Raw genomic sequence first — 21,706 nt, 5'->3', positions numbered from 1 at the left:
AAACAAATTCTAAGCTTCACCACCTAGAATCTGCCTGCAAACCTTCCGTATCACCACATCAAAGAAGAAACTAAAAGTTAAAATTTCAAAATACAAAGCTACAAATAAACAAAACAGTCACAATAACTTCAACATAGGTGCATGTGTTTTCTGTACCAGTTTTTAACTTCAGGAACATCTCCTCACTTGAATTCCTAAAGTCTTCCATATTCACATAACTCTACCCCTAAAGAAGACTGCACCACTATGTGGACTCTACCCTCACCACCCAACAAAAGACCAAACTTTGTAAAGCAAAAAATCAAGAAAAACTCGGACTTATATCCATAAGAAGTCTAGCTAAGAAGAAAAAAAAATTGGCTATAAAATCAGAACTCACAAAGGGTTAGCTGCATTTTAAAGTTTAGCCCAAAAAATATAAATTTCCATTAAAGAAAAAGGAAATTAGTTCATACTTACAATAACAATCTCAAGACTGCAGCAGCCCTTATAGGATTTCAATAGTCATGATGCACCCTCCCCTCGTTTACTTCTTTTCTGGTTGCATCTAGTGTATTGTTTGGCCGGAACATGCTCTGTTACCTGCTCATAATGTTATATTTTAAGCTGTTACAAACAAACAAATTCATGCACAAAGAAACCCAAAAAAATATATGGAATTAAAAACAGAGTAAAGCACTTGGAATACCAGGTGGGAACCTGTGCCGCATCTCCTTGGTTGGATGACGCGAGTAGATTTCCGTTTGGGTGGAGCGTCAGCGTTTGCATCCTGTGGCTGCTCAGCTTGGTCACCTTGCCCTTGCTCAACGTCACTTTCATGTGGATGCGTGGCTTGTGGAACATGTATCAAGGTAGAGGAGGTAGGAGGTGATTGTGTTTGACTTGGGCTGGTAGACATAAGCTCAACGTGGGGTGTTTGAAGGCTAGGGGTGGGTATAACTATCTGGGGGGAGCTATAGGACGGGGCCGTGGATGAGTTGTGGTCAACGGTGGTGGTGTGTGGGGAGGACTCAAATTCAGCATGGGTAAATAGTGAGTGAGATCTAGTGTCAATGGGAGGGATGGGTGGCATGGGAGGGCTGGTTGTGTCCTCAGGGGTGGACACAGGTGGAACAGGGGTCACAGTGGCCAGAGGAGGGGTAGGGGCAGGTCGATGACGTGTCATTGGAGCAGCTAAGCTTGTACTGGGCCCTACATCTGGTATTTCAGTCTGGTTTGCTGCTTCATCATTGGCTGGCACATCGATACGATCAACCTCATCCACATCCTCAAGGACCTTCTTAATGAACTTATATTCATAAGATTCTTCATTGAACTAGTTGAGGATAGCCAGTTGGGTTGCAAGCTGTCATTAAATCACAGGCATATATTAAGTACAACACATACATAACATCAAACATAACATATAGGTGAAAAATTAATTAATGCACATTACCAAAATGTCCATCTTAGCACTAGCGCGGTCGATATACAGTCGAGTGATTCTATGATACCACACCATATATGGATGATGACGTGACATCACCTCCTCCATCCTTAGTGCATTACAAACGTACTCGTCACGATCATTCCACTTCTGAATATGGACTGCATGTTCCACCGACCAATTTTTCTCTACCTTGCCCCTCGCATCTATTTTGTGCAAAGCACGATTGGTATTAGCATCTGTGGGTTATTCCTGCTTTAGCCCAAAATGTCGCAGGACACGATCGGGTAGGTGGAACTCTACAAGCCAAAAACATATAAGTGGAACGGTCGACCTCCACACGTTACTTCCTTCAATGCTAAAACTAGGAGGAAGGTGGCTCAAGTCATTTCCGTATGGCTCCCACTTAACCTACAAAAGCCACCAAGTAAAGCAATCACATTCAAATAATTTCCCATAATTTGCATAACAAGTACCACAATAGTTGGCAATGAAAAACTTTTTGAAGGACATAAGATGTTATAGACGTATAAATATTATACCTGGTCAGGCCGTGTCGTGGCAATTTGATTGCGATATGCGGAAAGCACGTGCGTGGGAGCATTCTTTGTACACATCGCCCATGCCCACCTACAAGCAAGTAACATCGCATGGTCATTAGCATTATCCGTTTACGTATAAAAATGTGGCATAATACATGAGTTTTACTAATTATGCAATAGATACTTACTTCATAGCAAGAGGAATTGGTGGTAGTGGTGGACCATAAACACCCTCGGGTTGGGGCACCATTTGTGGGGACATATGTGGGAACCTAACATATATCCACAATTGGACCAAAATCAGTGGTCCGCCAATCTGCTTTGCCTTCTTGTCGGTTGCATTGCACAGCTGTCTATACAACCATGATAAGGCTGCACTACCCCAACTATACTTGCGTGGGTTACGAAGGTTTGGCATGAACTCTAACCACATGAGATGGACCCTATCTCCGTACTTGTCAAGAAATACCATATCTCCTAGTAGGGCTAGTATATAACAGCGAGCATACTGATGAACTTGAATCTCATTGGCATTCGGAGGTAGTGGTTGTCTGATTCTTTCAACAAGTGCGGGTATTAGAATCCTTTGACCTTTTAGCATAGTTTGAGGGCCATTTGGAATTTGAATTCCAAGCATTTCAGCACACACGTCTTCCCAAATTCTTTTAGAAGGCCCAACCATTGCCTCACCCTCAATGGGCAACCCCATGATAACTTCCACATCTTGCAATGTAATCGTCATCTCACCATGTGGTAGGTGGAATGTATGGGTCTCTGGGCGCCATCGCTCTACAAATGCAGTGATCAGTGCATGGTCAAGCTGTATGGATGGGACCAAGTGCAGACCCTCTAGACCAAGCAACCTCACAATGGCAAGGACACGATCATCTACCATAGGATCTCGAAGTCTTAATTCTTCATGGCGACTTCGACAATCCAGTGTGCCAGGAGGATCCTACAAATATTATAACAATAGATGAAAATCTTATGCAAATATTTAGTATTTATGGCTAATTAGAGTTGTGACATGAATACATAGTTACATAAAACTCATGCAATTACCTGTCCCCCAGGGTTCCACAGTAACTCAGATCGATGTTTAACTTGTTCCGTCAATACACTACGATCAATGGGTCCAGGATCTATCGTCATGCTGCAAAAAGTTTATGTGTCATAAGGCATAACAAGAAAAGGAGATCAAAAAGTCAAGCTCAAGCATAAGATGGATAAAGAGGAGCTATGCTCTACTAGAACAATATTAATCAAGGGAAACAATACAAATGACTTGGCTTGAACTACCACATTCGTCTGCCCACCAACACAAAAATTGAATCAATCCTAACATATTTCAGTCAACCATTAGCACATAAGAAACAACTAACATTCAAGAGCACTATCTACACAAAGTAACTAAGATACTATTAAACTCATAGAAAAGTAATCATGATTTGGGCAGATTATATAGGTGGAAGAGGGAGAAAGAAATAATTAGAAGATTCAGAGGCATAACAAGAACAAATAAAATAAAAACAAGTATGTATAGAAGTTTTAAGTCGGTGCTTCTGTTGTTGTTGTGAGTCTTGTGACTTTGTGAGGTTTCTCTATGTCTCTGATTTTTATATTTTTTTTTTTTTAGTAATTGACAAGTCTGAAAACTTCTAGTTTGTTTGAGAAAGCTACAAAAATTGAATCATTCTAGATAGCAATCTACACAAATTAACTAAGATACTATTAAACTCATAGAAAAGCAATCATGATTTGGGCAGATTATATAGGTGGAAGAGGGAGAAAGAAATAATTAGACGATTCAGAGGCATAACAAGAACAAATAAAAACTAAACCCAAATCTCCAAATCACTAAACCTAAAAACCAAATCAAAACCCATTTCAGCCAATAAATAAAGAGAAACAAATCACATTAGAGAGAGAGAGAGAGAGAGAGAGAGAGAGAGAGAAAACGAACCTGCTGGTTGATGATGGACGGAGAAAACGGCGTAGGAAGAGAGAGACACCGGAGAGAGAGAGAGAGTTACGGCGTAGAAAGAGAGAGACGCCGGAGAGAGAGAGAGAGAGAGAAGAACGGCGTAGAGAAAGAAGACCTTGGGTAAATCGAGTATACGATACTCGGATTACAAGACATAAAAAAAAAATTTAACTGCAGTGGAAGTCGAGTACAGGATACTTGACTTTTAATGGAAGTCGAGTATCCTATACTCGATTTTGGTAGTTTTTACTACTTTCTACTGTTTATTTAACTACAATAGAAGTCGAGTACATTATACTCGACTTTTAATGGAAGTCGAGTATAATATACTCGATTTTATTGGTTTCTACCTGGCTTTTTTCCTCTCTTTTTTAATCCACGTCAGAACTATTTTTAGTAGGAAGTCGAGTTTGGTAAAATCGACTTCCAAAAAGAGTCCAACTAACGAATTAAGTTTGAACGCATGCTTTCGTCCTAAAATTTTTCCCTACCTGTACTGTTTCCCAAATTTTGCCCTATATAAGGCACTTTCAGAGCTGAAAGGTTGAAGGTCCTAAATACTTTTACTTTTTTTTTTTTTTTTTTTGAGAAGGAAAAATACTTTTACTTTAGTAAAGCAAAACGAAACAAAAGAAAGAAGTATGTAAGAGACACTATTGTCTCTTTGGCTATATTGGAAGTTTTTTTTTTTTTTTTTACGACAAGCTATATCCCTTAAACCTTAATCTCAAAGTTCACTTCCTCAGGTGGGGGCCAAGAAAGTAACGGGTCCTAGACTTATAGTAACTAGTGGATGTCTCGCGCAATGCGCATTTTTTATATTAGTTATTTTATAATACTTATATGTGTTATAATGTTTGAAAAATTAATTTCAATTATGTATCATACGTCACTAAAATAATGAATAAAAAAAATTGTAACACAATATATTCATAAGTAACCATAATTAATTAGACTCTAAAAATGCCACTATATATTTGTTTGATTAAGTGTACACGTATATTTAGTTCTTACATTTGACGTTTCCAATATAAATTTTTTATTATTTCCTTTTCTTTTTTTTAGAATTTTTTTTTTTTTAAGAAAACACATGAACTTTTAAAGGTTAAACATCTAAGATTTAAGGTTTATAATTTCTAATTCGTAAAACTAAATATACATGTCAAGAGATTAAAAATAAAACAATAATTGAACAGAGAAATATAAACTTATACTATTTCATATCTCACATTTAATTTTACTTACATTTGAGTACCTTAATCACTTACAAAGATTAAACACTTTCGAAAATATAAATAAAGACAAAAACACACATACCTTTTAGAAACCCCATATATTGTTAAATCACTGTATCAAGCTTTGATAGTATTGTTAAGAAGTTTAGATCATATGCACTTGAAACCAAAGCCAATTTCATACTCTTTTTGACACTAATCTCACTCTTTGTCTCTCTGTATCCATTTGGATTCGTGTTTGCGGATCCACATTTGCGATTCTTTCCCTTTTTTTTTTTTTTTTTTCCAGCCGCATGTTTTGACTTTTCAGCAGTGAACAGTGCACCCGTGCACTGTTCACAGGTCCCACAAACTTCACTTTTCAGCAACTTTTTCATTAAAAATGGGTCCCACAGCACTATTCACACATTTAAAAATTATTTTAATACAGTGTTTTCAGTTTTCAGTTTCAGCAAAATAAGTTCTATCCTAATGGACCCTCTATCGCTCTAGTCCTACTTTTCTTTTGGCCTTTTGATATTTTATAATATTGGAATGTATAAAAGAACATGAAAACTAACATTGAATGGAGAAAACCTTTCATTTTTTAAATTAATGAAATTAAAAGTGGAAGAGTTCAAGAAGTTAGAAAAGGGAGTAGAACCAAATCTTTTAATTTTTTGCATTTATGGCTTAAACTAATCATTAATAAGAAGATGGGAAGTGAAAGGCTAAATGAAAAAATACTCATACAAAGCGCCACATGGCAGGGCCTCATGCACTCCGCATGAGGTCTCTACTTTTATATATATATTGATGATAAAAAATTTTTAAAAAAAAGAATTTGACAAATTATTAGAAAAGAAGTTTTATAAAAATTATTCTATAATAAAACCAAAGATGTTTAACTTTGTACAAAATTTGTTGCAAAATTTATACAAAAATAATCATAAATGATTTTGAAGGGAAAAACATTGAGTTCCATTTTAATATATCATATGATTTAGTTAAAATGTATTAAGAAATATTTATTTGTGGCTTTCATTTGTTTATATTTGCTAATGGTGAATAAATATTTAGATTTTTATGTATTACTTGTTTTTTGAATTTTTGTATATTTCTTATTCTTAAAGATCAAAATTGTTTTATTCATATATTGGCTCCTAAGACAAATTCTTAGGGTACGTTTGGTAGATTGTAATAAACATTGTAATGTAATAGTTTTTCCTATAATTTAACTATTCAGTAGTTTGGATATATTTTTATTACCGAAAATAATCATTCTTTATGAATAGTTATTCTTTGAAATGAGGAGTAATTATTCATCTTTAAAAGGGTTGTAATAATTATTCCTTAGTAGGTATATTAATTTATAAAATTAATATATTTCCAAATAAAGAAACTTTCCATATGCAGATAGTAATTATGAAAATAAAAATCATACAAAAATAACTAACCTCTCTTTCAAATTTAAAAAGTATTACTTTTTAAGAAATATAATTATATGAGTAAGATATTTTCTAAAATATATATTAAGTTTGATTTAAAATGCTTTCATTCCATTTTCTTTAGGGTTCTATTATTGTGTTGTCACCAAACAAATTAATAGTAATAAGTATTACATTAAAATATCTTGAATTCCTTGTAATAAATATTCCTATTCTTATATAATTATTGTTACAATCTACCAAACGTGCCCTTAGTTTTGTCTCTGGGCATAGGTCTTAGTATGACCACTATTTTTTTAAGGGTTTGGCTTACATCCAATAAATTTTTAATTGAAATCTCTTTTTGTTTTAATGAGAATTTGTTACATTACTCACTAACTAAATAAAAGTTGGAGATTAGGGGCTTGTTTGGTTAGTTTTTTTTCATCACTTAATTTTCATCACTCATCACTCATCACTTAAAATACACCAATTTTCACTACCCACCGTTTGGACACTGTTTTTACTTTACATAACTCAGATATTTCAACCTTTTTGTAGGACCCATACCTGATCACCAAGTCAAACCCTTATGTTAGACTACCCGCGAACACGGTTTCCCATTTCCTTCACTTTTCATTTCCCCTTCACCCTTTCAACAGAGTGCCTCTCCCAAAACCCAAACCCGAACCCGAACCTATAAAAATTTCAGAAGCTCCCTCGCCTCGTCAGAACCGTAACCAGTGAACAACACCCATCTCTTCGACGTGTACCGGCGACGCCATTTCCTCCGTCGTGACCCAGCAGTGCCGACGAGCATAAAGAAACGTGACCCATTTCCCTATTTTGTCACAGAAGATCTCCACCGACCCAATTAGGTGCTACCTCATCCCTTTTTGTACTCTCTCAACTTGTTTCTTTATCTGATTTGTGTGTTTGGCATTTGGGTTTTGAGAAAACTATTAGATTTTAGCTCTATTTCTATTTTGCCTTTGTTTTTCCCTGTTTTTTGGTTGGTGAGAAAATAATAAATTGGTTTGTTTTTTGTTTATATGTTATTATTATACTTACCCTTTCAAATAGATGGTTTAGAGGCTTTGAATTTGTTACAAATTTTATGGATTGTTTACATTGTGTTCGAATTTTTATTTGCTGAAGTAATATTACCCTGAAAATACCTCAATCCTATTTGGTACTTTTCTATTATAGATGAAAAAACTTTTTACGAAGAACACAATGGTTTAAGGTCCTTGATTCGATGTGCTGTGATCGTGTGTATTGGAGTATAATGTGGTTCTGTGTGTATTGGAGTATGAAGTTGGTTTTTTTTTTTCGTATCAACTTGTCTAAAAGTTCAAAACGAAGATATACAGTTTTTGTTGCTAATTTCTTAAAGAGGAAGCCGAGAACCATGAAAACTGAAGGAGGATGAATCTATGATGCATTTACATTTTGTATATCTTTAGATTCAAGTCCGCATATTAAAAAAAAATCTTTGGAGTTTGGATTCAAGCTTTGAACTTAAAAGCTTCTTCTATGTGTTTTTTCATTCAACTAGATATTTTGATGGTTTATTCAGCTAGAAATCAAACTTGTGAACATATCTATTAGTCTATTAAATCTCAAACCTAATTCTCAATACTTTTTGCGTTTAAACTCCAATCAACCCAAAATTTCTACATCAAACACTGTTTTCAATTTCCAATTAAGTAAAGTTGAAAGTCAGCCATAATTCAGATGCAAGCAGCAAAGAACTTGAGTTATCAAACACAACATGATTTTCAAGGGCACAACAACAACAGCAACAACCAAGCTTTTGTCCAAAATCTAAGGGTACAACACTAACACACACACACACACACACAAAACCCCGGTTTATACCTAAATTGATCAAAAAAAATTTTATTGAGCACCTTGTCTTGAGTAGTGGAATGTCTTAAGCACCTTGTCTTGAGTGGTGGATGACACATCTATTCTTTTCTTTTTTATTATACTCTTCAGCAGTGGAATGTCTTCTACCACTACATATGAGTCCACTTCTAGCGGCCATATGTGTGATATGGATTGGTGTGTGGAAAGGACCTCCCTATCTATCCGTAATTTTGGTAGGCGGTTCTATGGCTGTCAGCATGGTCACCGGTTAGTATTACGTGATTCTTTTTATTTGTTTTTCTAATTATTATCATGAAGAGTGTTATAGCTTTTATATATTATATTCATTGTTTAGCACCATGCAAAACATTTATTGTGTCCTTCAATGTTGTATGCAGGACTCCGATCAGGCATGTAAGTTCTTCAAATGGTTGGACAAGAACACATGCCCACGTGGCCACGCAATAGCACCACTTGTCCATGAAAGGTTTATGAGATATAAGGCCGAGGCAGCGACTGCAAGAAACGAAAGGGATGAGGCTCATTCAATGGAAGCAGAAACACGGTAGCAGTTAAGGATTGCAAAGCACAAGGCTGAAAAAACTAAGCTCACACTCTAGATTGCTGAAGACAAGGTCTACAAGTATAGGCTAGCTTTACTTTTTTCTTGGACTGTAGTTGGGGTTTATTTTGTATTCTCTACTGTTTTAGGGGGCCATGGCCATACGTAACTGCGTCTGCCATGACCCATTTACAGTCACGTGTGTTATGTACATTAATGATTACATGCCTTGTTTTGAGTTCCAGGGTGATATAACACATCGTCACCTATGTTATGTACATTACTGATCACGTGTGTTATGCATTTCTTTTTTGTTTTTTTTTTTTATGGTGAACTACTTTATGCATTTCATAGTATGCAATTAAGTAATGTGAAATTTCCTTATAATAGTGGCAATATTTTTTGATGTTTGATGGTCCAAGCCCCTTACAAAAGACTAAAACTGCCTTTAACCATATCACATACACATATTGCATACATATCGCATACATATCACATACATAATTATCTACATGTAATCATATCACATACACAATATATGGTCCTTGAAAAATACTCCATTGCGAAAAAGTATTACATATAAAATGCGTATAAGCATGTTCGCCTGTACTTACATTACCAATAGGTATTACATACACCTACTTTAAAATTGCCAAAGAGAATTACATCAAAAATGTCAATAGGTTATTGACATTAGCCATTACATGTAAGCATGTCTACAATTAATCTAAATTTACAAAAAAATGCATCATAATGTCCAAAAGAATACATCATGTATCATGCTAAGTGACTTCCAGTCACAGTACCTAGACCTATACAAAAGTCCCAACAAAAAGTCATAGGAATGGGTATTAGCTCTATACAAAAGTCCCAACAAAAAGGGTGAATCCTTAGACATGCCAACCATTAACGTCGACTTCGCACGTACTTGTCCCACATGCGTTCACTTATATCATCCCTGAATTCACCCATTACTCTCTTCGCCGCATTAGACATCTCCCTCACATGCCTCCTTTCAGCACTTGCACTCGACTCAAGAGAATCTCCATTGTTTCCAGTTTGCATATCATCCCTATCAACGTCAAGGTTCTCCCACATGTTAAACAGTACATCTCTTCAATTATTGATGCGTATAAAATTATGCAACGCACAACACACAGAAACAACCAAATGCTGACAATATTGCTTCGCCATGTTGCTCAAGATGGGAAAGCGAGCCTTCAAGACTCCAAAAGCCCTCTCAGTCACCATGCGCAATGAAAAGTGTCTATAGTTAAACAACTCTTTCCCCGATTTTGGTTGCCTAGTACTCCTCTTCTTGAATTCTTGGGCATGATATCGGGTGGTCTTATGTGGTGGAAGAAACGATGCACCAATGGGGTACCCCGAATCAACCAAGTAATAGGAACCTACAAGAATAGCATATCTAAATCAGTAATAATAAGGGGTTAAATCAGTAAAATAATCAGCAAAGCCTCTATATTCTAATTTAGCAAATAGTGCACTAGCTGCCACACTAGTGCAGCCCAAGCTGCAACACAGTGCAGCAAGTAGTGCACTAACTGCCACACCAGTGCAGCCCAAGCTGCAACACAGTGCAGCAGATGATAGACTATTGTATTGAGTATAATCAAATTTTACCACCTCTTCTACCATGGCCTACCTTCTTTTTACTGTTTGAATATTATAATGGACATCAGATAGACTATTGTGTTGTCCCTAACATATTATGTAAGTAGCTAAAACTTAAGCTCCCATCCTATAATCTCTCTTCATCAAATAATGTACCATACTTCTGAAACTAGTGATATGTGACTTTGCAATAAGAATTGACAGTGGATCACAGACTTGAATGCAAACTTCAAGAGAAAATAAGTGAAGCTTTGTTCTTGTTTGAAAATTTGATAGAACCATTGTTCCCACTTCCAAAAAAAATGCAAGCAGCATAGTAAATGATGATCTATAAGAACAAAAGTAGAGTTTGTTGTATTATTCAAAATGAGTGCAGTACTATTTCAGTGCATCTAGTTATAGATAGTATACATGATAAGTATTAATATCTAATTATAAATAACTATGTTCTTTTCTACAGCATGCAACCACCACTAACAAATTCAAATAACATAGTTATACCTTTAAAAGATAAAGTGCTTATCATCTGTGTTCCCATTGAAAAACACCATTGTTTTATTGTAGTGGTTCAATTTGCATCAAGCTTAACTCAAAGCCAAAATCATGACTCACCAAGAACTTGCAACAGTAAGAATTTTTACTACATATTACTTTGACCATCAATCCTTGTCATAAATAACTCTATTCTTGTCAGCAATGGGCAACACAACTAACAAATTTACATAGTGCAGCAGCTAGTGCACTAGCTGCCACACCAGTGCAGCCCAAGCTACAACACAGTGCAACAAATATGAAAAGTTACAACTGTGTTTTGGGTCCTTTAGTATATATATGTACAGATTACTTCAATCAATATACAATTCTCATTTTCAATCACAACTTGGTCACGAAAACAGAGGACTAGCTGCTGCTTGCTTGTAGCAGCGAAAATTTAAAGGCTGCAATACATATGAGGCAGAAATTTAAGTTAAAGACGCATACCTTCCAGTGGCCATGGGAAGCCATGCTTCGGGTATTTAATAGCTTCTTCAAACACCCTGGAGTCATTGGCGCTTCCCTCCCAACCACCATGGACATACGTAAACCACATGTCATGGTCACATGCACACATGACGTTGGTTGTAACAGTGCTCTTGTGACTCCTGTGAGGCTGGCGTCTTACCGCTGAAGGCCGAGCACTAACATGTGTTCCACCGATGGCTCCTATGCTTCTCTACAATAAATAGTGCCGATTAGTTGAAATACTATACAGTAATGTGTGAATAACCATTTTGGAAGAACTAATATTATGAATCATTTACCTCAAACCAAGGGTCATACTTGTTGTTCCCCCGTAAATGCTCTAGAAGGCCTACCACATTTGGATTGGGCTTGATTAAATGTTGGCCCCATGTGTGGATAGCCCGCAACACCCTGCGGAACTTGTGGTGCACAGTTTCAGTGGAATGTTGAAATCTGTCTGCCACAGGTCGCATTCGAGTATTATGGCCGACGATGGACAAGAATATGGCCACTGCCTCCTGCACGTCAACACACCCCTTCCCTTCCTTCAAGTACCCATAATGTTTCAGCTCATCAACCAAGTGATAGAATAGATCTAGTGTCATGCAAAACATGTCATGACAATTGGTAGGATTGTCATCTCTCACTTTAGCCATATAATCGCTTCCACTCAAAATGCTAGTATGTTGTGGGCGCTTGTCATAATGCCATTGGAAATATGCGACCATCTCGCTAATAAGTGGAAATACAAACCAAAACTCCTCCTCCTCGCTATCGTACTTCGAATCCGTGTCTTTCCCAGTGGTCATATTATCATCACAGTCACTAATATCCATGTCATCATCACTGAAACTAGTGTCCATGTCATCACCACAACCACCAATGTCCATGTCATCATTGTCGGAGTTAAAATAAGCATCGTCAAAATCATACTGCCAGAAAGGATCACTGAGGGAGACCATTATACCTATACCCTACAAAAACCAAAGCATTAGAACCAAAGATATTGAAATATATAAACAAACAAATTAATATAAAGTACTAAGGGAATTGCAATAATGTTAGCTAAACTCACCTTACAATGCAAGTAACATGAACTAAATAACAAATATTATAAAAAAAATATAATACTATAAAAAAAAACACCAAGTACATAACAAAGCCCACACATTAATTTAAATAACATCAAATTCACAGGCATAATTCACACCACTTTAACATTAAAATAAAACTACATTAAATAAAAGTGTTCAACTGAATAAGAGAAATAAAACCAAACGTCGAACATTGTCCAAGCACACACACATAAAGTCCTTAAATAGTACTTAAAAACTAAACGAAGTGATTTACATAGAGTGTCACATAACAAAACATCACAAAAGCAATCCCCATTAATTATTCGGCTGCTGAGCGTGGCACTCCATCCACCTTCTCCTCCTATGCTCTGGCATGCCCATGAACAACACCCTTTTCTCTTTCTTTTGGAGAGCCTCGACGATGTTAACATAGGTGTCATCATCAAGATCTTTATACTAGTTCAGCACTTCTAAAGCTCTCCCAAGCGAGCAAGGATCGCCACCACCGGCGGATTGTGCAACATGATCAGAGCTACCACTAAACTTTCCCTTTTTGTTGGAAAACCTTTCCCTTTCCAAGGCAGTGTACTCTTGAAGAGCCATGGTCATCTCACTAGCCCTATCATTCTTCTTGGCAACCTTCTTCCCCTTGGTATTAGGCTCAACCATCGAACGTTTGTCCGCATGTTGGGTTTGCTCATTAACAGTGGGATTGTCTTGGGTTATGCCCTCCATGTTGGGATTGTAGCAATCATCATCATCCAACTGGGTACGACGTGCCTCACGTGCCTCATTGGCAAGTTCCTCCTTCAGGACATGCTCTTCATCACTATCTGGGGCTGGCGTTTTTAAGGAAATTTGAAGGGAACCGGTTACAGTATTAGGGGAAAAAAGTTGCTTCAGCTTGTCATAATTAGGACACCCTTTATTCCGTAATGTAGCTGCCTTATTATCCTTTTGAAATGACAATATATACATCAAAATCCTGTTAATATGAAATAGAAAATTACAAAACAAATATACAAAGAATTAAGGTAGTAAATATAACATACTGCAACCACATTAACCCACACCTCCTCAGATGCAGTAACCAATTGGGTTGTCTCATCCCACCCCAACCTAGTATGCCTCAAAAGCTGGCCCCACTTTCTCTATTTTTGTCTAAGCCTATTATGCTTATCTTTTCACTTGCTTAGGGGAGAAACTCTTCCTAGTTTGCTTATTTAGGGTTTTCGTAATTGATAGCCAAGCTTTGGGCTTAAAGACACCATGTTCCATATTCCCATTTTGTTGTTCATCGACCATAAGGTCAATGAAAATGTGTTCAATGTGGGCGGGCCACATTTTTTCATCAGCATCCTGAGTTTCTTGTGCCGTCTAATACAAATTTCCCCACACAATTGCATATGTTAATATTTGTATATTCCTAGTTCTATGAATGGGCCACTTGAATCTCTAACCTAGGGGTGTGCAGCCAACCCGCCAAAACCGACCCAACCCAACCCAACCCAACCCATCCAGTTGAGTCGGTTTTTAGGCTTGGTAGGTTGGGCTGGGTTACAAAAAAAATTTTGATAGCAGGTTGGGTTGGGTTGGGTTTGGGTCATAAAATTTCAAACCCGCCAAACCCAACCTGACCCACCCATATATTTTATATATATATATATATATATATATATATATATATAATATTATATAATTAATAAAATTTTCAAAATAACTAGCTCTTCCTATCTTATATAAAAGTCAATTAGTTCACACAAACTCTAGTAAATTACATTGTTGTTTAGTCATTAGTGTTGTTTGCCTTTAAGGAGTTACATTGATACTAAACTTTGGGTTTTTTAATATATTTATATTTATATTTTTTTCTACTCAATTTAGAAATAAAATAAAAAAAATTGTCCAACCCATGGGTTCAACTTGACCCATGTGGGTTGGGTTGGGTTGGGTTGGGTTGGACTTATGTGATGGGCTCAGTTGGGTTGAATTTTTTTTGACCCATCACGGTGGGTTGGGTCAAAAAATCCCTTCAACCCAGTTCAACCCGACCCATGCACACCCCTACTCTAACCAACCACTCAACTTAAGTGAAGAAGACAAGAAAACCTATTTAGAAAGCAATTTATTTCATAATTCTTCAGGTGCCAGTTTCACAATCAGCTGCAGTACTAAGATGTAAAGAAATCAAAGGAAAAGATACTACCTACTACTAGTGACATAATTTGCAGAGAAAATCAACTAAAACATGCTGCACTAATTAGAATGGAGTAAAAAAAAGAAAAACCACATATTTCTCTTCAAGGCAGAATGGTAAACTAAACCCCATGAATATAAAATCACATATGCAAAGTCAAAACTAGGATTTCTTCTTGGAATAGTTGAAACAAGGGCATTTTTTGTTCTTGAGAGGAAAATATTGTTTGGTTATTGCTCCTCTGCATTACCTGACCCTTGTACTTAGGACATTAAATCAGTACTTCTATGTCTTAAGAAATTCATAAAGACCCAAACCAACATCCGTATTTTAATATTTCAATGCATCCAATAGTCCAATACTAAAATATAAAATGTTTCAAAGAAGGATTTAACACTTCGGGTTCAAAAAAAAGGTAGAACTTAAGAAATTCATAAAGACCCAAACCAACATCATTACTTTAATATATCTGATGACTACAAAATGATTAGTAGTTTAGTACGCTCTCTGCTATGGTCATATGTTGTTAAGAGTATAATACAAATGATTTTTTGATTTTTTTTTTTTCACTTACATGCTCTGTTTTGGACCTATGGTATTAGAGTAAGATAATAGAACTTTTCCCTAAAAATCCATATGAGAAGAATTCAATCAACATGTCTCATAAGCCACAACCAGCATCAGTACTTTAAATCAAAAACCCCCTTTCACATCCAAAAAAAACCCAAACCAGACCATGGACATGGAAAATGGAGAGGGAGAGAGAGAAATATATTGCACCTGGGAGATATATATTACACCCGGGAGAGGGAGAGAGAGGTATGGATAGGGTGACAGAGCTCGGTAGACTCACCGGTGAAGATTCAAGCTTGGTTCAGTGCTTCGATCACACGTTGTTCTTCAGAGCTTGTGTCCTTCTCAGGCCTGGTTCAATGCTTTGATCACGGAGTGTGGTGCCATGGAGCTAGCTCGCCGGGGAAGTGAAAATGAGGCTGAGAGAGGGAAGTGAGAACAGGGAAAATTTTCAGCAAAAATTTTGGGGAGAACTGAAATGAAACAAAGAAGCTCCAACGGTAATAACTCAACCTGTTCCGGATGTGACAATGCATTGACTTTTGGGGCCTACAATCTTCAATTATTTTCGGACATGCCACTAAGTGATGGTCTTTGAGTTTTGAAAACAGCTTTCAGCTGTTTTCATTTTCCATCATTGTAATCCATTTTTGAATCACCGAGTAACGAAAACCATCATCCAAAACTCATCCAAACAAACCATCATCTGTGGAACCCATATGATTTGGATAATGGAAACAGAAAATTGAGTGATATCTCTCAAAACTCATCCAATCCAAACAAGCTCTAAAACTCACTGCCACTTGTCATTGTGTATTTAAAATAAAAGGAGACATCCAGTTAAAAAAGCACTGGAGGTAAACTAAACCATTTTTTTAAAGGTCATGTGGCATGCCATTTATATAAGTGTAAACTATTAAAAAAAAATCAAATATAGGATTTTTTTGGATACCGCTTATTTTGCTGAAACTGAAAACTTATTGCTAAAAGTACTATAGATAAGGGTAAAAGTTAGTTGAAATAGTGCAGTGGGGCTCATGAATAGTACCAAAAAATGCAATGAGGCCCATGAATAGTACTAAAAATAAGCTTAATAGTAAAGTAATTTTAATTTTTCGTCTCTATCCAAACAGAGGCATAGTCTTCAAGTTGTACAAAGGAAACAAAATCTGAGAAACTTGCTCAAGCGACCATGAGTGTCACATGAAATTTCTGTTTCTCGAATAATGATTGCTCAAGCAGTCGAGCAAGCAGTCGAGCAATCTAAAACTTACTTGAGCAAGCTTGCTTGTCTTCAAAAATTGAAATTGCTGCAAAGTTTGTACAAAAATAATCATAAATGGTTTTCAGGAAAAAAAAATTGAGTTCTATTTTAATATATCATATGATTGAGTTGAAATATATTAAGAAATAGTTATTTGTGGCTTTTATTTTGTTTCTATTTTGCTAATACTTGAAAAAATTATTAGTTTAAAATTTCATATATTACTTGTTTTTTGAATTTTTGTATATTTCCTATTCTTATATGATAAAAAAAAATATTAATATATTTGGTCTTGAGACAAATTCCTAGTTCTATCCTTGGTATCGGTCTCAATATGACCACCATTTTTTTAAAGATCACACAACATGAGATTTATAGTGTAAAAACTTAAATATAGTCTTCGAGTTGCACTAAGGAAACAAAACCTAAGAAATTTGCTCAAGTGAATAACTCGTGTCACACAAAATTTCTGTTTCTCAAATAATAATCGCTCGAGCAATCTAGAACTTACTTAAGCAAGCTTGCTTGTCTTCAATTTCTTCAAAAAAACATTGTAAAAGACTTATTCACTACTTACATACATTGAAATACAACCCTTAATTTGTCACAAGGCATTTACCAAATTAAAACCTAATGGCACCTGCATAAGGGTGTTCCGACATCAATTCCTCTGTTCTTTAGTAATTAAAAAAAAATTGCATCTTTTATTTTCACAAAATTCAAAATTGTACATGACGAACTGTATTTGGAGGCACAGTTTGCTTTTATTAACTTATATCAATTACAACTGCATATTCAAGTTGACTTGTAAAGGAAAACGTGGGGAGGGAAAACTTTAAGGCTGCCTTCCTCGTCTTTTATGGCAAAACAAGCTTATGATCCTCACTTAGGCTGCGTTTGTTTTGGCTTCAAACCATTTCAGGAAATCATTTTACACCTCACCGTGTGTTTGGTTGCGCATGGAAAATAGAATTTTCCGGAAAAGCATTTCATTTGACCATAAAATAAAGGCTTTAACCCAGAAATTGTTTTACATTTCTATTTTCACTTCAAACCATTTCCGGACTCAGACACGCAAAGAGAGAGAGAGAGATCGCACTAGATCACACCCCAACCCGCGCCGGGGAGATCGTGCCTTCAAGAAGGCGCCGGCGAGATCGCGCCTTCAAGATCACGCCTTCGCCATCGCCGATCTGATTCACGCCGCCTCAACGCTCAAGCCCATCTCCGATGAACCCGGTCTGATCGTGCTAGCCTTCACCTCCGCTGCGCAATCTCGCCTCAACGTCAAACCCAGTCGCCTCTCTCTCTCTCTCTCTTCGTTCTTCTCTGACCGGATTTGATGATTTTTTTTTTTTTTTTGGGTTTTGTTTGTTTTGTGTTTCTGTATTGAGAAATGATATTATATATCTGTTTGGAAGCTGAGAATATGTGAGAAAATGTGGACAACAAGTAGAAAATGTGTTTTCTATAGTATTTTCAATAACACTACCAAACATGAAAAAATATTTTTCAAAGTATTTTTTTAAATGCCACCAAACACTAGAAATTATTTTCCTTTCCCGAAAATATTTTCACCTGAAATTATTTTACACTCAAACAAACGCACCCTTAGACTTTCCATAGAATATAGAAATCCCAGTGTTGGTATCTGGATTGATTAAGGATCTGTTGCTCTCCACTATTTCTCTCAAAACGAAAAATAGAAAGTTCTCATATCCTTGAATCTGGATTTTTTTTTTTTTCTTTATATAAATTCAGGGTCAGGTTACATTTCACAAAGGCTTCGTAACTGGGGCAATTTATCCTCTCCATGAGCAGAGTCAGAGCTAACCATTTATCAATTCATATGGCTTCTTAATCTAATCTAAGACTCTAAAATTCAAACAAACTGGGGCTTTTACTGGGATTAATCCCCATTCGAGCTAGACAGGTTGAGGCTCAACCTTATCAGTGGACATAAAATGACAAACCAAAAATAAAGTCAAAAATTTTCAACCAAGGACAAATTAGCAAGAAAATAATAGAGTTAAAAGGTTTGGACAAATAAAGTCGAAATAGTCACACTAGTAACACGATTTGTGGCCTAACATATGTTGCACTGTTGAGAGGTGCTGCCCAATTTTATTTTTATCTATAAATTCTCTAAATGATGGGATTGCAGATGCTCTCAAGCTTTTTCAGCTTGCCCTCATACTCTTCTGAATCCACGAGCTGGAGGCCATCTAACCACTCAATCACCTGTTCAATAGCATCTTTAATTTTTTTCTTACTTTTAGGGGCAAGCTTGGCGCCAATCTTCTCATTATTGATAGCGTTCCTCATGTTGTAGGTATAGTTCTCCAAAGCATCCTTAGCCTTGACCTTCTTCCTGTGTTCGTCATCTTCAGCCTTGTATGTCGCTGCATCCTGGACCATTCTGTTAATCTCTTCACTGGACAGTCTTGCCTTATCATTAGTGATGGTGATATTCCTCATTACACCAGTGGTCATCTCCTTAGCAGAAACATTCAGGATACCATTAGTGTCAATATCAAAACAAACTTTTGCCTGAGTAACACCCCTGGGTGCTAAAGGAATGCCAGAAAGCTCAAATTGTCCCAATAAGTTGTTGTCACAAGTTCTAGCTCTCTCACCCTCGTAAACAGAGAACAACATAGAAGTTTGGTTGTCACCACGTGTGACGTAGATCCCCTCCTTCTTGGTGGGAATGGCAGTATTCCTTGGAATCACAATATTCATTTCCATTATATCAACCCTAATACCAAGGGACAGAGGGGTGACATCTAAGAGTACGATGTCTTGAAGTTTCTCATTTTTCATACCAGTCAAGATTGCAGCTTGAACAGCTGCTCCATAAGCTACAGCCTCATCTGGATTAATGCTCTTGCAAAGCTCCTTTCCATCAAAGAAATCTTGCAACAAGTGCTGCACCTTGGGGATTCGGGAAGAACCACCTGAAAGAACAAGAACATGGACACAGCTCTTATCCATATTAGCATCAGCCAAGCACTTCTCCACAATAGCAATGCACTTCCTGAACAAATCCATGTTGAGCTCTGCAAATTAGGCACGGGTAATAGTTGAAGAGAAATCAATACCATCGTGTAAAGAATCGACTTCAATGCTAGTCTCCATTGCAGAAGAAAGAATCCTCTTTGCTTTCTCACAAGCAGTTCTCAACCTCGTAAGAGCTCTGGAATTCCCACTAATGTCCACCTTGTGTTGCCGCTTAAATTTTCCAACAAAGTACTTTACCATTCGGTTATCAAAGTCCTCACCTCCAAGGTGAGTGTCTCCAGCAACGGCCTTCACTTCAAAGACACCCTTTTCAATGGTAAGTAGCGAGACATCTGCAGTGCCACCACCCAAATCAAAAATAAGGACATTACTCTTGCCAATGCTATCTGCAATCTTGTCTAGACCATAAGCAATGGCTGCAGCAGTTGGTTCGTTGATTATACGCAGGACATTCAGGCCTGCAATGCCTCCAGCCTCCTTTGTAGCCTTACGCTGGGAGTCATTGAAGTAGGCGGGGACAGTAATAACCGCACTCTTCACAGTTGTGCCCAAGTAGGTTTCGGCAATCTTACGCATCATTCTAAGGACCATAGATGAGATTGTCTCCGCAGAAAAGCGCTTCTCTTCGCCCTTATAGTTGACAACGATCATAGGCTTGTCACCAAGACCACCAACGACCTTGAAAGGCCAAAGCTTCATATCTTCCTGAACTAAGGGATCGCTGAATCTCCTACCAATTAATCGCTTCGCATCTACATGACAATACCTTTCTAAGGAATTAATAAATGATTTGACAACAGTAAAGCATAAAAGAGCAGAAAATAAAAATTTTCATTTCTTTCGAATTTATATTTATTTGTGAATTTAAGGAACGAAAGAGACATTTTCTAGCTCATATAGGCCTAATAAAAACGAAATAAGAAAAGTAAAATTAACAATTAATTTGCAGCTTTAGCTAGTACTGTTTGACCCAATCACAATTTAATAAAAAAAATTTTAAAATTATTTGGTATTATTATTCAATGTCGTGAGCTAACAGTGGATGTGATCAAAGTTATATTCACGAGTAACCTTTTTATTAATGGGAGTAGAACAGTAAGTACTTAAGAATTACATTTAAAAAAAAAAAACCTTTGATCAAGGTTACCGAATACAGAGTTGGTTGGGTTCCTGGCGACCTGGTTCTTGGCGGCCTCACCGACCAAGCGCTCCTTAGGAGTGAAAGCAACATAGGAGGGAGTGATCCTGTTACCCTGATCATTCACTATTATCTCTACTCTTTCATGTTGCCACACTGCCACGCATGAGTACGTTGTTCCCAGGTCAATCCCAATCGCCGGACCATCTCCTTGTTTCGACATCGTCATCGGGAACGAGAAGCCCAAATACTTTGGTAAACCGAAACTAAAGTAGATAAAAATAGACTATGAGGCACTTTTAGAGTAAAGATTAGGCATTGCTTCAGGGAAGCTAATGAGTGTGCAGATTAATTGTCGACTTGCCAAAGCTGAAGCTGTGCAGCACTAGATTTTATGCGCCTTTTTTTTTTTTTGATAATCAGATTTTATGCTTTTTGATGTTCGTGTTCCCCTTCAGATATAAGCTATTGTTGTAATTTGATTGTATGGGCAGATTCTCCGAGAGAATGTGCGCACTCACAATGGTTTTAGCATCCCAAATACTAAAAAGAAAGCCAAAATGGTAGTCGAATATATCTATAAAAAAAATTGCTTATTATTTACAGAGAAAAAAATTTGCTTATCATGTACAGTAAACTGTTACCTTTACAAGTTTATAGTAAAGAATCAAAGAGGAAGAGAGATAAAGAAAGAATAAAGTATGAATAAAGAAAAAATATTTAATGAAGTAATAAAAAAATAAAATGAATAATTACATTTTATTCGCCTGTGGTTT

At 36.6% G+C, this 21,706-nt stretch overlaps 1 protein-coding gene and 1 pseudogene across 1 annotated transcript; both read right to left on the bottom strand.

Moving 5' to 3' along the window:
* Positions 1-1,672: 1,672 nt before the first annotated feature.
* LOC142640075 (serine/threonine-protein phosphatase 7 long form homolog) lies at positions 1,673-10,125 on the bottom strand. Its single transcript, XM_075814172.1, has 5 exons — positions 9,956-10,125; positions 3,031-3,121; positions 2,157-2,923; positions 1,969-2,056; positions 1,673-1,837 (listed from the first exon to the last, which is right to left on the bottom strand). The coding sequence occupies exons 1-5, from the start codon at positions 10,123-10,125 to the stop codon at positions 1,673-1,675; spliced, it is 1,281 nt and encodes a 426-aa protein (XP_075670287.1).
* Positions 10,126-18,901: 8,776 nt separating this feature from the next.
* On the bottom strand, positions 18,902-21,310 carry LOC142641350 (heat shock 70 kDa protein 4-like; annotated as a pseudogene).
* Between the last annotated feature and the right edge of the window lie 396 nt (positions 21,311-21,706).

Source organism: Castanea sativa, chromosome 6, assembly GCF_040712315.1.
Source record: "Castanea sativa cultivar Marrone di Chiusa Pesio chromosome 6, ASM4071231v1".
Taxonomy (NCBI): Eukaryota; Viridiplantae; Streptophyta; class Magnoliopsida; order Fagales; family Fagaceae; genus Castanea; species Castanea sativa.
This window is presented reverse-complemented; position numbering and strand designations above follow the sequence as displayed.